General features: G+C 43.4%; 1 protein-coding gene across 1 annotated transcript in view; it reads left to right on the top strand.

The window, feature by feature from the left end:
- The first annotated feature begins 1,851 nt into the window (after positions 1-1,851).
- SPARCL1 (SPARC like 1) overlaps positions 1,852-15,664 on the top strand; it is a 29,797-nt gene continuing 15,984 nt past the window's right edge. Inside the window, exons 1-4 of the mRNA XM_056855014.1 lie at positions 1,852-1,901; positions 10,414-10,478; positions 12,040-12,093; positions 14,758-14,940. Coding sequence (XP_056710992.1) covers positions 10,425-10,478; positions 12,040-12,093; positions 14,758-14,940 — 291 coding nt within the window. The 5' untranslated portion in view covers positions 1,852-1,901; positions 10,414-10,424. The remainder of the gene's footprint in view (positions 1,902-10,413; positions 10,479-12,039; positions 12,094-14,757; positions 14,941-15,664) is intronic.

Genomic DNA, 15,664 nt, shown 5'->3' with positions numbered 1-15,664 from the left:
CAACAAAGGGCTAGATCACATAATGTATTGTTCCCTTGTACACAAAGGGGAACAGGGGTAAAACCACGAAATTCCTACCAACCCAGTGTATCTGCCCAATGTCTACTACCAACAGATGTCCAAGCAGGATGCAGTATTCAAATAGGCCCTATCTATGGGCAATCTGATGTGCATAGTCCCATAGTTAATTTCCTATGTACAATCTAGGAATAGATCACATGTCAATTTGCCAAAATGAAACGTTACACCCCACATGGATGCCTGGGGAAATCACAGTTGGGGCAGCTGTGCCACATGTGTGGGGTGATAAAGTGTTCTCTCCAAAGCACTCCCATATACCCCGTGATGTACGAGGGAATCATCCATAGACACATTGGCATGGCATTTTGGGGTGGAGTGGACAGGCACGGTACCGGCAGTGAAGAGACCTGCAGCAGGATGGGCTGAGGACGAGGCTCCATGGCAATGAAGAGGCATTGTTTTCACCTGGTGCTCTTGTCTTTATTGAGAATGCAAAATTGCACAACACTTGATTTCCATTGTGGTCAGGATAGTTAACTGCATTCCGACTCCGAGACAAGTGGTTAGGGTTGCCAGGTCCCCCTGGGTCATTGGTGGGGAATGGGGGGGGGTAGCATTGCCAGATCCAGGTTGGGAAACTCCTGGCGATTCGGAGAAGGAGTCTGGGGAGGACAGGGACTAGGGTTGCCACCCTCCAGGTACTAGCTGGAGATCTCCTGCTATTACAACTGATCTCCAGCCAATAGAGATCAGTTCACCTGGAGAAAATGGCCACTTTGGAAATTGGACTCTATGGCATTCCTTCACCTAGGAGAAGTCAATATAGTTTTGCGGCAGCAAGAATTATAATAGCCAAAAACTGGAAGCAAGTAAATAAACCTTCAGTTAAGGACTGGAGAGAGAAATTGTGGATGTACATGTGAATGGCCAAACTTACAGATTCTTTACATGGTAAAGATATGGAAGAGTTTAAAAAAACATGGTCAAAGGCCATCGCTTATTGGGATAAACTGGCGAAAATGAACTTTACAAGTATAGTTAATGAATTATAGATAAAATGTAATGTTTATAATAATAATAGTATAATGTAATTTTAAATACTGTCAAAACACTTTTCCGGAAGTCGATGGGGGGTGGGACTCACTCTTAAGGTGGGTGGTGGGTATTTGAGCACCGTGTATTTTATAATTCATATCATATGGTGTAATATTGATTATTGTATAAGTGCTCTTTTTGTATTTTTGTATTTTTTTTGTTTCTTGTTATGTCTTTTTTATTTTATGCTTTTTATAATTTGTTTTGTTTTTTCTTATCAAAAATAATAAAAAATTATAAAAGAAAAAAGAAAACAGTGGAGGAAAAATACTGGGTATTACTTTCACACATGCTGAATAATGTACTTTCAATCCACTTTCAATGCACTTTAGTGATCACTTGCAAGTAGATTTTGCCATTTCACACAGCAAAAATTCAGCTGTAAAGTGCATTGAAAGTGCATTATTCAGCATGTGTGAAAGCGCCCCAAAGGGGCTGAAGGCAAATCTCCCTGCACCCCCATCAAAACAGTAGAAGTTTGCTGCAAAAAACTAATTAGTCCAACCTTGCTGAAGTGGAAATAATCATGCAAAACTCTGAATGCTCTCCTCAGACCCTGGATGACAGGCTAGTGGAATTTCAGCTTCAATAGGCTTGAATCAGTTTCCAGGCAAAGAAGCAGAAATAAAGGAGAAAGGGGTTTAAAAAGCTGGCCTTGGGAGTCTGTCAAACTTTCCTTCTCAGGCAGTCCCTGCAAGAAAAAGATCAGAGATGCGTTTGCCGTCTAATGTTATGTAAGCCGTGTTGCTCAGGCATACATTCCGGACTCAGACAAATAAATCCAGGTAAATCTATGGCTATTTAACAATTACTCTTCCTTGTTATAGTGGTTTGTGATGGTGCGTTAGATCTTCTAGCATGCAAATATGTCCAGAAGAGCAGAGATGTTCCTTCCTTTTTTTAAAAAAAAATCTTTCTTTCTTATTTCTCCCTTCCTTGCTTTTACATATGTACTCGCCAAACTATTTTTGAAAAATAGTTTCATTTTACTTTCATTTTACATTTTTCTTGAATCTGTGTTCAGTCGATGCCTGTAAAAAAGTCTATAAAATGATAATCCAGTGAATAGTACATCTGCCCGGTTCACAATCCTTTCAAAGCTATAAACTAGGTGGTATTGGGTGAACCATCATCCTTCCAAACTCACAGGGCTGTTGCGAGGAAAAAAATGGGAGAAAATCATGAATACTATCTTCAGTCCTTGTAAGAAGATAGTGGTACAAATGTGGTAGATAAATGGTTTGGGCTAGAAGACTTTAATTGCTCCAGGATGCATGTGATAGAAGCCTGTAATAAAAAAACACATTGACAACATCTGTTCACATAAAGTGCCAACTGTTGTGAGATTTTCAAATGCTGTTGCAAATAGGTTGTTTTCAGGATATTATATACCTGAAGAAGGAAGCTTTGACTCTCAAAAGCTCAAACCCTAAATTTTTATTGGTCTCTAAGGTGCTACTGAACTCAAATCTAGCTGTTCTAGAGCCAGCGTGGTGTAGTGGTGGACTCTAATCTGGAGAACCGGGTTGGTTTCCCCACTCCTCCATATGAAGCCAGCTGGGTGACCTTGGGCTAGTCACAGTTCTCTTCGAACTCCCTCAGCCTCACCTACCTCACAAGGTGTCAGTTGTGGGGAGAGGAAGGGAAGGAGATTGTAAACCGGTTTGACTCTTCCTTAAAAGGTAGAGAAAATCACCATATAAAAACCAACTTTTCTTCTACTACCACTGCAAATGAACATGGCTATTTATTAATCTGTCGTCATCATAATTTAGCTATGAAATAACTAGATCTTTTAAACAGATGTGTGAAGTGATTCATGTATGATTTTTAAAAAAATGCAACTTATGCTCCATTTTATCCTTTTCTCATAGGATGGCACAGGTTGCTTATGAGTTCTATCAGTTGCCGTTTAGTAGCCTAGGATGCCATGTCTTCAAACCTCTTTGTAGAAATAAATTCATCTCTTTGCTCACATGATTTTTGAAATTCTGAAAAAGTTAGTGTTTTGGAAATAAAATGTTTTAGGGCTGCTTAGTGTGAATAGTATGTGCTTTTGGTTGATAGTATAGTGAAACACAGACGTTGTGATTAATATTTTTAAAATGATCTAGAGCAGCAATGCCCTGAGATCACATGGAAATTGTATGCTCATTTGGACTTCAAATTAAGTAATTATAATTAAGTTCAGTTGAGACCCTCCTTGACAATCCAAACCAAGTACAGTTATTTTCCTCAGTCAGATTTTGGGATATGATGCCAATGGATTATCTCACTTCCCATTGCTGTCCATTCCTGCCCATCTACTCCTTCCACCTCTCCTTTTCCATTTCCTTATCACTTCAGCTGCAAACCGATGATTCAAAAACAGACCAAACTGGACTTAAATTGAGGCGATCAAGACCTGAAGTGGTGGAATGGATTATCCCACTTCAGGCTGCAAATGGGAAACACATTTTTAAAAGTTCCCCTATTTTTAAAACAAACACTCCCTGGAAGGAGAAACTTAAAGAGCAAGGAGAAGGCTGGGCCAGTCTTTATCCCTAACCTTACAATTTTTTACTTGCTGGTTTTTTTTAAAAAAACGTGGGGGACATTAAAAATATATAATATCCTCTTCTGTATTCCACTCTTCCACTCATCACTTCTGATGAAGGGGTGCATTATTGTGTTTAAATTTAGCACATTTTTATCTCACTGTTCCTCGAAGGAACTCTAGGCAGTGTACATGATTCTACCCTTCTCCATTTTATCCTCACAACAACCCTAAGAGGTAGATTAGGCAGGGGGAGAATAACGTCCCGGATTACCCAGTGAGTTTTCATAGTAACTGGGGATTTGAACTCCAGTCTCCTCACAGGTAATTCAACACTCTAATTATTATACCATACTGGCTCTCTTACTGGAGATGCACCTCATTTACCGGGAGTAAAGTAGTACGTTAGAAGGAAAAATGAGGCACCATCGAGTATTCTACCACCTCATTCTATGCAATGTGTGAATCAGGGCTGCCAACTCCAAGATGGGAAATTCCTGGTGATTCGAGGGTGGCACCTAGGGAGGGAGGTGTTTGGGATGGGGAGGAACATTAGCAGGGTATAATGCCATCGAGCCATTCTCCAAAGCAGCCACTTTCTCCTGGGGAACTGATCTTCGCAGTCTGGAGATCTGCTGTAGTCAAGAGACCTCGAGGCCCCACCTGGAGGTTGGCAACCCCATTAAATGTGAACCAACTCTCCAGTTCCTGGTGAAATCGTTTGCATCTGCTAGGATTGTGATGGAGCGAGGTACTCCTATGCCTCACAACGTTTGCTTTGAAGTGTACAACCTTCGTGACACATCTGTAGTCCATTTTCGGAAGTCGCTAGACCACACAGCTGCTCAAAGAGACAGGCACGGCCGTTTCTGTTTTGTGAGAAAAGTCTCGATGGAAACTGATGAGGCATTTTCTGTCCTCCTCAGAATTCAAACTAGGTCATGCCAGCCTTTCTTGACCAGCGGAGGTTGCCATTTTCTCTCGATGCCCTTTGTCCCTGGCACTTAGCATTTCAATGCGAGGCAAGGCTGCTCTCTCAACCCGCTGTGTGGGATGGGAGATAGGACAAGAAAGGGACGCAAAGGGCTTACCAAGCAACAGAATACGAGAAAGCAGGAGCAGAATCAGTTCAGACGGATTCTTTTTTTTAAAATAATTTTTTTTATTGTTTTATTCATTTAATACAAGAAAAGAAAAAGAAGTAATAATTTAAAAAAATAATGACTTCCCCCTACTTCTCTTCCATCCAGTAATTGATTGTATATACTTTTGATTACACATTTTAATCCCTAAAATATGGTAATTAAGATGATTAATACGATTATCTTATCTTAACGATGAAGGATAATTTTAAAACTTTATGCAGTCACTCTACCAAAACGACCATAGAGATTAAATCAAAGAACCTCCCTTAAACGATCCCATTAAAAAATAATTTTCACAATAAATTCTCCACGCCTCCCATTCCCCCCCAAAATTGTGCATTATGAGTCTGATTTATCAAAGCGGTAAGTTTCGCCATCTCTGTCAATAGTTCAGACGGGCTCTGACCCATGTTCAAACGTCCCCTAGCCTCATTAAAATGTTCAGCTCTCTGATTTTGAGTGGATGAAAAGCAGCAAAAGCAGATACCAAATTAATAGAATGAAACACCTCCCAAGGCAGCTCAACGGACAGCTCCTTTCCTTGTTATAATGTGTTTTTGTTAGTGCTGTGTATTTATGAGCTTCTGGATTCTGGCAATTGTGTGAGCAGATTAGCACAAAATGCGGCGATTAATCGATGATGACTGACTTGTACGTGCAAGTTGACGCATTATGCTGCAGTCACCACATGCTTGTGTGAACGAGAGTGAGTGCATAGGATACCACTGATAGGGTTGCCAGTCTCAAGGTAATGGAGAAAAGGGCTGCTTTGGCAATCGGGCTTTATGGCATTGAAGTCCCTCCCATCCCCAAACCCCGCCTTCCTCCGGCTCCGCCCCATAAACCTCCTGCCGGTTGCGAAGAGGGACCTGGCAACCCTGCCCACGGAGCCCAGGACCACAGAATTCCAACAGCATGACTGGAAGTAACATGACCGGAAGAGGAGGAGTCCCTCCTTTCCTTAAAAAAAATCCTCTTCCCTTCCACCACCATACAGACGCTCAGGAGTTTCCTAGTTTTCAGATTTTCCCGCATCTGATGCAATGAAGTGAAAGTTATCCTTTTAAGAACCCTGAAAGGTAGGCCAGAACCATTACCCACACACACACACACTCCCCATTGCAAATGAGTGACTGAGCACCATAGCTAAGGCCCCATTAGAAGCTTGTAGCAGAGATCAGAACTGCCTAACAATATTTTGTATGTTCAGTACCCCAAGCAGCCACTTAGATTGCATGGGATTCCTTCACCTAGGAGAAGTCACCTTCTCCAAATTCTGATGTATGTTTTCAAAAAGCTAGGAGGAGATCATCTCACGACAATAACAAGGGCTGTGGATCACTGGTAGAGCATCTGCTTGGCATGCAGAAGGTCCCAGGTTCAATTCCTGGCATCGCCAGTTAAAACGATCAGGTGGTAGAGGATGTGAAAGACTTCAACCAGAGACCCTGGAGAGCCACTGAGTAGGCAATGGTGATTACGACAGACTGACGGTTTGATTCAGTCTAAGGCAACTGCATGTGTTCAATGCCCACCCATTGAGATATTAATGTTCTTTAGCACAGACGTGTGATTCCTGTCCCCTTAGGCCAAACCATAGCAATATGCCTATCCATACTAATCAGGCAGCAATTTCACAACAGTATTGTTGACAATGGGGCAGGTGCTCAAATATTTTGGCTGAATTTGAGCATTAGTGCCTAATCCAGTGGGGCCCTGATGTCAGAGGAACCTCTCCTAGTGGTTTTCACTGGCTTGACATAAGACATTTAATGTATGCAGCTTAAAATCACTCCTTTTTTAGACCAGTGTTGTGACTGTGCTGTCTGGAGTGACAGAAAAGGGGTTGCATAACATTCCTGACCTAAACTGCTCTCTCTGGCCAACCATGCAAAGCAGTCATCCCGAACAAAACCTTTGTTTGTAGCTGTTGGGAGTGTAATGCCAAGACTCAACAAGCAATTTATCCCTGATAGAGTTATCTCAGGGTCAAAATACATGTTACAGCAGCCACGGGTTCAACCCATGGCCACCAATGCTATTTTAGAGGGAAATTTAGCGGTTTAAAAATGGCCAAGAAGGCTGAATCAGGATTTGTGGGGACTCCAGGTGATTTTGTTCCCCCTTCCCACACACACCTGTTTGTGCTGAAACAGCACCCCCACTGCAGAGATTTCCACCAGAAGTCACATAACTGTGCCGTACTGACTGTGCCCCCCCCCCCCAATGTCCCCACCACAGTCTTCCACCGCTGGCTGGAAATCCTACTGCTGATACTGCCATTCTGTAGGGTTTACAGCATATTACTCTGTCTTGTGGTCTAAAATCCACCCTTTATGAGAAGCATATTCACTGGGCGGGGGCACACAAGTAGGGGTCAGTGCTGGTGATGTTGGAGAAATGAAGGAAAATTAGTGTAAGTTTTAAGAAATCTCTGTCTTTCTCTAAAAGTAGGGTATCAGCTGTCAGTTACTTCTGCCCTACGTACACAGTAGCTTCTAAAATGCTTGAATATTGAAAACAATAGGGTTGCCAGGTCCCCCTTCTCTATTGGCAGGAGGTTTTGGGGGGCGAGGCTGGGGCAATCGTTTTGGGGTTTTGAGTGCTAAAGAGGCCGCGGTGATGCAGCGCTTTGGGGTAAAACCGGAAGTGATGTAATTGCGTCATGCATGGCCATGCACGCAATTCCCACTCCAGAGCAGCCAGGAGGATTGGCAGGCAATTGCCAATCTCTTTTAACTGGGAAATCATCCACCTGGCAACCCTAGAAAACAAGTATTGATCATTAAAGAGTTAGAGGGTACTTTGATACATCAACTTTTAAGCAAACATGAATTTAGGTAAATAAGAACTTTTTGTTTAAACATTAGAAAATATTGATTTCACAGGCACAGAAATGATTATTTTTGCCAAATTGTCGCTTGTCATATGTCATCAGGATTGTTGTGAAATGACATGTAACCTTTAACTGTCTATATAAGTGTTACAAGGACTGAAATGATTTGAGAATATACCCACCCAGTCATCTGGGGGGGGACTTTTGACTTCTCCATGTATCGATACATTAAAATCTAGTTTTTCTAAGAGGATCTCTCTCTGCGGCTTGTTTGGTGTGGCTGCCAGCTCAAGTCGAACCTGGCTAAGTCCACAATTCTCCTTCACTGAGAGTCCTCACAAGCCTCCAGACAAAATTTTTGTCTGGGTTCCCCCTTTTATACCACCCAGGCACAACTAGGGTTGCCAGCTCTGGGTTAGGAAATACCAGGAGATTTTGGGGGTGGAGCATGAGGAGGGCGGGGTTTGGGGAGGGGAGGGACTTCAGTGGCGTATAATGCTATAGAGTCCACCTTCCAAAGCGGCCATTTTCTCCAGGTGAACTGATATCTCTAGCCTGGAGATCGGTTGTAGTAGCAGGAAGACAGCCGCCACCTGGAAGGTGAAGAAATAGGTTTGCCACCTGGAAGTTGGCAACCCTAGGTGCAACCAAAAACCATAGGGAAACAAACCGTATGACTTGTATTGTATAATACAATATCTATTGTATTATAGATACAATAGAAGTATCTATAATAACTGGTACTCTGTATGTATGCTGTGTTTTCATTCCTCATGTTTTCAGCCCATTCTTCCTCCAAGGAGTTCAGGGTAGGGTTAGGGTTGCCAATTTCCAGGTAGTAGCTGGAGATCTCCTGGCATTACAACAGATCTCCAGCTGATAGAGATCAGTTCACCTGGATAAAATGGCCGCCTTGTCAATTGGACTCTATGGCATTGAAGTCCCCCCCCCAACCCTGCCCTCCTCAGGCTCCACCCCAAAAACCTCCCACTGGTGGCGAAGAGGGACCTGGCAACCCTAACAGTCCCCAAGTTGACCGGAAGCCCCTTTCACTACTGTTCCTACCTCTGGTCAGTATTATGGGCCTAAGAATTGCATAAAACATGAGAATTGTGTGTTATGCCTCAGTCCTCTTATGTATGTGGTACCTATTAATAAAATCAAATACAATCAGGAACTATCATTCTATCACCAGTTATGTGAAATAGTTTCCTGATGTTTTTGTCCCCCAAGAATGTTGATGAATAACATTCTCATACTCCACAAGTTTGCAAAATAAAATGTCATGGACATTCCTGATCCAAATGACCAAAACTGCCTTGTAGAAATGCCAAATTCCAGCTGACCAAACTGAAAGGGCTGTTCAGTTTAATTAAAAAAAAAAAAAAAACCAGAGCAGTCAAAGATTTTATTTATAATGACAATGGGGAGCCAAGCCAAAGAGAAACTTTAAAAGTGTATAAAGAATTTATGGATTTTTATGGAAAAGAAAATCTGGGCTGCTTCCACACTACTGGGGTTTGCCATGATCGTCACAGGTTGTTAGCACAATTAATTTAACTTAACAATGGTCATGAGCTTGGAAGGCTTTTTAAAGTATTTGAAAAATGTATGGAGGGATAAGTCTAGGGTTCCCATCTGCCCGTTTATGACAGGAAACCTCCAGCCAATTGTACTCCTTGCCTGCCAATGCTCAGCTGCTTGGTGGGTGGAAACTGAGGCGGGGTGTGTGTGTGCGATGGTCCTGGGGAGGAAAATGAAAAAGAGATCATGGCTGCTTACCAGAATTCTGACTATAGAGTTTCTAGCAATTCCTAGAGCTACCCATAAGTGATAAAGGTAACTCTAGCAATCATAAAAAAAACTCCTTGATAATTTTACTATAGAGTTTCTGCTGATTGCTAGAGCTATAGTCACTTCTGGGTAACTCTAGGAATCACCAGGAACACTGTTGTCAGAACCCCTGATAAGTAGTTGGGGCCTTATTTTTCTTTTTAATTTTTCTCCCAGGACGCTGCCCCCCCCACATGACTCTCCCACTGGAATATGGACAGCAGTTGCCTTTAATAGATAAACAAAACCTTCATCTTCAGAGGCAGTATACCCTTCAGCCTCCACTTAGACATATCTACAGGCATTTGGCTGGCCCAGACCCCTTGATTCATTTCACTCTCAAAGCTAGGTTTGCCAAACTTCCAGGTTCTAGCTGGAGATCTCCTGCTATTACAACTGATTGCGATAGAGATCAGTTCACCTGGAGAAAACGGCCGCTTTGGCAATTGGACTCTATGGCATTGAAGTCCCTCCCCTCCCCAAACCCTGCCCTCCTCAGCGTCCGCCCCAGAAATCTCCAGGTATTTCCCAACCCAGAGCTGGCAATCCTACCACCAGGGCAATTGGTTGGCCGCATCTCCCTGGAGAGGTTTGGTATTCCAGGGATGTAGGGTTGCCAATCTCCAAGTGGTAGCTGGAGATCTCCCACTATTACAACTGATCTCCAACAACCGCTGGCCATGGCTAGACCAAATACCTGCAATAGAGGAGGAACAGAAGTTCTGTCAAACTTTCATAAGTCAGTGCAAAGATTTTTCCAACTTCCTCCCCTTCCAGACTGGGCAAATTCAAAAGTATGTATGTTTCAGATGGAGGCTTGAGACATTTCCCTCAAATCATCCCAGCTACTTAACAAAAGTTGTTAAAATTGGTGATTTTGGGGGGTAAGGAAACCTTGTAACCCTTGACATTATAGAATATGACAATGACAGTGATCTTTCTTACAGGCCCAGTCAGAATGAAGACTGTGATCTTCCTCCTGTATTTCACGGGGTCAGCAGTTGCCATCCCGGTGAGCTCTCTTCAGGTTATCATCACTGTACATTATGACTGAGGCTGCCTCCATTACAGGGGTGATTCCCCATTTTGCCCTGATTGCTGCTGTAAATCCAGAGATGTTAGCAGCAACAAATGAAGTTTCCTCAGGGGCATTTTCCTAGGCTTGTCATTTGCCTGCTGGCAGCAGGAAATCCTCCGCCCTCAATCTCCCACCCGTGATAATTTGAGGAGGAGAGAAAATGGGGGATGGTGACACCCTAGGAATTTCCCCTAGTCTCTATGGTCTTTACCATAAAGATGGGCGAAACTCCTATAGCGACACCTAGAAATGACATCATTCTTCCTGAAACTTCACCCTCCACAGGCACGGCCCCCCAAATCTCCCAGCAGTTGCTGGTACAGGGCTGGGCACCCCTTCCCATACTTCCATCTTGTGCCTGCCATTTTCCTCCATGTGCCTTTGCCAGGTTTTTAACCTTCTCTTTTAACTGGGAAAAGGAATATTGCTATATGCCAGTATAGTAATATACCTACTAACAATTAAAAAGGTGAAAAAATTGGGGGAGGGGAATGGCGAGCACAAGCGGCAATAGTACCAGATGTGGTGTCAGATGTGGACAGGGAGGTGTGGAAATCTGCATCGTCCCATCCATAAATCCCCCAAATCCACTTTGGATGGAGTGCTTTAGGAAAGATGGTACCAAAACAGGTTTGGGAAAACCCATAGCAGAGATGGGGGAAACCTAGAAGGGGGACAACTGCTTGACGACAACCTGCAGAAGCCCCCCAAAGAACCACTCCAATTTGGGAGGTGAGGCAGAGCGAGAGAGCCTCTATTTAAAGCTTAGCTCCTTCCTGCTTTAAGCAGGAGGAGATGCAGCAAGAGAGGAAATGCCTTTTTAAAGCAGGGATGGGAGACTGTGGTAAGACTTCACACCAAGGCATCCCCAGACACCACCAAACATGCCCAGTCCTACACACACCTTACCCAAGTTTTGATGCTTCCAGAAGAATATAGGTTTTCATTGATTCTCCAGTAGAATAATAAGATTCGAGTTATGTAGAACCTTAGAGACCAACAAGATTTTCAGGGTATGAGCTTTTGACAAAATCTCAAAAATTCATACCCCCAAAATCTTGTTGGTCTCTAAGGTGCTATGGGACTCAAATCTAGCTGTTCTGCTACAGACCAACATAGCTACTTTCTGAAATGACAGTGGAATGGGTTACTGGTTAAGACTGCAGTCCACATTCGAGTACATGGATAGCACCGGGTGGTCATGTAATCGTGTGGGTCAGTTCTAGGGACTCGCCACACATTCATGCACCTGAATTCTATCAATGATTTGTGAATTGTGGACATGACTCATTAATGGAAATATAAGTGGGTTATGGTGGTAATTGGTGGTAAGGAATGAAAAGGAAGAGACTTTCATATTAAAAAGTGACTAAACAGCTTAATCCTGAATAAAGGCAAAATCAAATTCCTGGCCTTCTTTAGTAAGATGGTTGAGAACCTCTGCCATAGAATTCATTCATGTGCAAATTAATCCTTTTTTTTCTTTTTCTTATAGTCCTATTCTTTAATGTACAAGCTTGGAATCCGAGGACTCAAAAATGCAGAAAAGGTATTTCTAGTAACCTTCTCCCAAGCAGAAATGACATATAAAATATGTTATGGGAATATTAAATAGAATAATCTTTTTGTATATGTAATGGGTTTTTGCACATCATCCCAAATAGTAATGGGGTAGGGAAGGATAACAGGAAGTACCTAACTGAAACACAGCTGTTTGATTGGTCATGTTATTCTGGCTTTGGCTGTAAATAAATTTATTCATAATCATTCATTCAACTGATTGACATTATTATCCCTGTTATAACAAAGTAGCTCTTTCTTCCATGCTAGTCCATGTTGTCAGGCAGTTGGAGCACTGATCCCCTGGCATGCGTTGTTTGTGGGGAACTGGTAGTCTGACTGAGGGCACTCATTATCCACCAATGCATCCATGTATCACAAGAGTCTGAGTAAGAATGAAAGAATGAATAGTGCTCATTTAGGAATTACTGCCCAAATATGATTGCATGTGTAATGTGACTGCCCTTCAAGTAAGAGTCCACCACTTTAGGATTCCCCGTGGCATGTGAGGAAGATCACACTGTAGTTCCCAGAATGCCTAACTTTAAAGGGGGGGAGATGAACATTAATTCCAGAGTTTAGAATTAGCTAACTGCACCACTAGTTACTAAGGATGATCCAAATAGTCAAGAGTAAACTTTTTGGGTGTCAAAGGGTTATTGAGAAGACAAAATACCCCTAAAGCTCCCTGCAGTCTTGCCCCATTTGTGCTTGTTCACTTCTTTTCACAATAGGGTTCCCAGGTCCTTCCTGGCCAGTGGCAGGGGTGAGGGGGTGCCAGATCCATGTTGGGAAACTCCTAGAGATTTGGGAAACTCCTAGAGATTTGGGTGTCAAAGAACTCACTGGGGTACAATGCCCTAGAGGCCACCCTCCAAAGGATCCATTTTTTTCTGTGGGAACCAATTTCTGTAGCCTGGAGATGAGCTGTAATTCTGGGAGATCCACAGGCCCCACCTGGAGGCTGGCATCCTTAGTTCACAATCCTGATCAGTGGCTGAATTGACACACACACACACTCACACACACATCTATATAGATACGTTTCCCTACAGAAAATAGCTTCAGAGGGTGGACTCTGGCATCATGTCCCACCTGAGCTCCCTCCCTTCCCCCAAACTCTGCCCTCCCTAGGCACCATCCCCAAAACTCCAGGAATTTCCCAAGCTGGAGTTGGCAGCCCTAAATTCTCTTCTGTTCCTTCCCCAACAATTAAAAAAGTTATAATATTTGTCCACATAGTTAAGTTACTGCTTCATTTCCCCCAGCAGTATCAGTGCATAACCAAACCATAGTGGCTATGGCATCGCTTAAAGCTTTGCAAACAGGGAGGCTTGCAAAGAAAACAAAATAGTGCCAACACAGAGGGTTTTGCGTAGAGTGCTGCTGCCACCCAAGAGGATGGGATCGCTGCCACTGACAGGAACAAAGGAACTGTGAACAAAGTACTTTGGGGGGTGGGGAGGAAATTTACCTAGCTGCAAAGAACTGGGGAATATGCAAACATTTTTTTGGCCCCTCACAAGCTTCCTTTCCCTGCAAATGGTCACCAAAAAGTGTGTGCGATTCACAGGTCATTAGGGTTGTTTTGCAATACACCCCTCTCTCAATACATCTCTGCCTTAATGGAAAGATCTGTTCCACTACAGAACACTAGCAGGTTCCCATGTAGGTGGACGGCTGCCATTCACTCCCTGGGGGGATGCTGCTTTGCTTGGGGAATTGCACATGCTGGTAACTGAATGTGGGACCTTCTGCATGCAAAGCACACCCTCTTCCCACTGAGCCACATCCCCCTCTCTCCTGTAGCTCCACCCCAGCTGAATAATAGCCAGGGCCAGACCTGCTGAGCTTTAGAGAGGGGAACCACATCAGGCACTTTCAGACCATTATTTGGGATTTGTTAGTCTGCTCAGCAGACCAGAAAAACACGGGGACAGTACAAGTAATGCAGGTCAGACAGGGGATATTTTGCTGCAGCAACCACAACAGCGGCCATCACAAAAGCAAAAATTGGGGCATGTGTTTCGTTTCTGGTGTTTCCAGTTTAGCATTAACATGCTTCTCCAACAGTTACGAGGACATGCCTCTGTTCTCTTGGAACTAGGGTTGCCAACCTCCAGGTGGTGGCTGGAGGTCTCCTGCTATTACAACTGATCTCCAGCCAATAGAGGTCAGTTCACCAGGAGAAAATAGCCACTTTGGCAATTGGACTCTTAGCACTGAAGTCCCTCCCTTCTCCAAACCCCGACCTCCTCAGGCTCCAAAAATCTCCGGGTATTTGCCAAACCAGAGCTGGCAACCCTACTTGGGACACAGCGAAAATAATCTTCCATAGTCACGCTCCACCAGGAATTTGGCTTTCATATAGAACTAGATTTGTGCAACAGCACATATGTTCAAGCACATGTGTCCTCTTGCACAAGCTCGGTTCATTGCTGAAATGCCACACTGGAGAAGTTCCCAATCAATGGCGTTGTATTAGTGCAACACGGAGGCCAAATAAAATGTATCTCTGTACCAATGTCTCTCTTTCAAGCAAAATACATTCCGTTCTGCCCAAAGATGAAAGATTCTTCCTAACTCTGATAGCGGCCAAGGTATTATCCCTTGTAATACACAAGGGATAACAAAGAACGTTTATGTTCATCAGTCAGGTTTCAGGTTCCTACAAGACCATTCCCAGCCGACGGCTGTTCCCCGGCTACGACATACCGAAAAGACATGGACAGAGAAGCAGAACAAGACTTCCAAACTGTGGGATGGCATACAGCTTCCAAAAATAGCTGGCAACTTTTCAGGAGGCCAGCTGGAGCCCAACTATAGCCAACTACAGGTAAATCATTGGCTAAAGTAATCCTATCTTTGTACTTAGATGTGATCCCAAACTGAAAACAGCATTCTGGGCCATGTACTTCTCATTCCTTCCATACCCATTTGAAGATGCTGCATAATTAGGCTTGCAAGTTTGCCTACTGGCAGCAGGTAAACCCCAGTCTGTGGCCACAATCCCCTACCCTTGAGAAACTGAGGAATGGGAGAAGAAAAACCCAGAAAATAGCCTCCATGGTGATGATCTAGGGATTTCCCCATGTCTCTGTGGTCTTTACCATAGAGATTAGGGGAAATTCCTAGAGCATCACTCAGAAGTGCCATCACATTCCTCCTAAAGTCCACCTTCCTTAGGCACAACCCTCAAAGTTTTCTAGCATTTGCTGAGGCCATGCTGGCCATGCGATGCATAACTCTGGTAGAGGTTGAGTAGGGCCTTCCACTCTTTTTGTATGGCTGATAGGAACTGTTTGCAATCAAAGACTGGTAGCCACAAGCTTAGAAGGCTTTTAAAAAAGGATTCAACTAATTCATAGGGGTTTTTTCATTGAGAAAACTCCATACTCAGAGGCAGTATATCTCTGTATACTAGGTACTTGAGACAAACTTCTGTCTTCATTAAACTCTGCTTGTAAATTTCCCAGAAGTCTATCTGACTGTCCACTACCAGGGAAGTAAGGTCAATGAAATGTTACACCCCTCTCCCCTCCCCAGTATTATTCTGTTGG

This window comes from Euleptes europaea, chromosome 9, assembly GCF_029931775.1.
Source record: "Euleptes europaea isolate rEulEur1 chromosome 9, rEulEur1.hap1, whole genome shotgun sequence".
NCBI classification, from domain to species: Eukaryota; Metazoa; Chordata; class Lepidosauria; order Squamata; family Sphaerodactylidae; genus Euleptes; species Euleptes europaea.
This window is presented reverse-complemented; position numbering and strand designations above follow the sequence as displayed.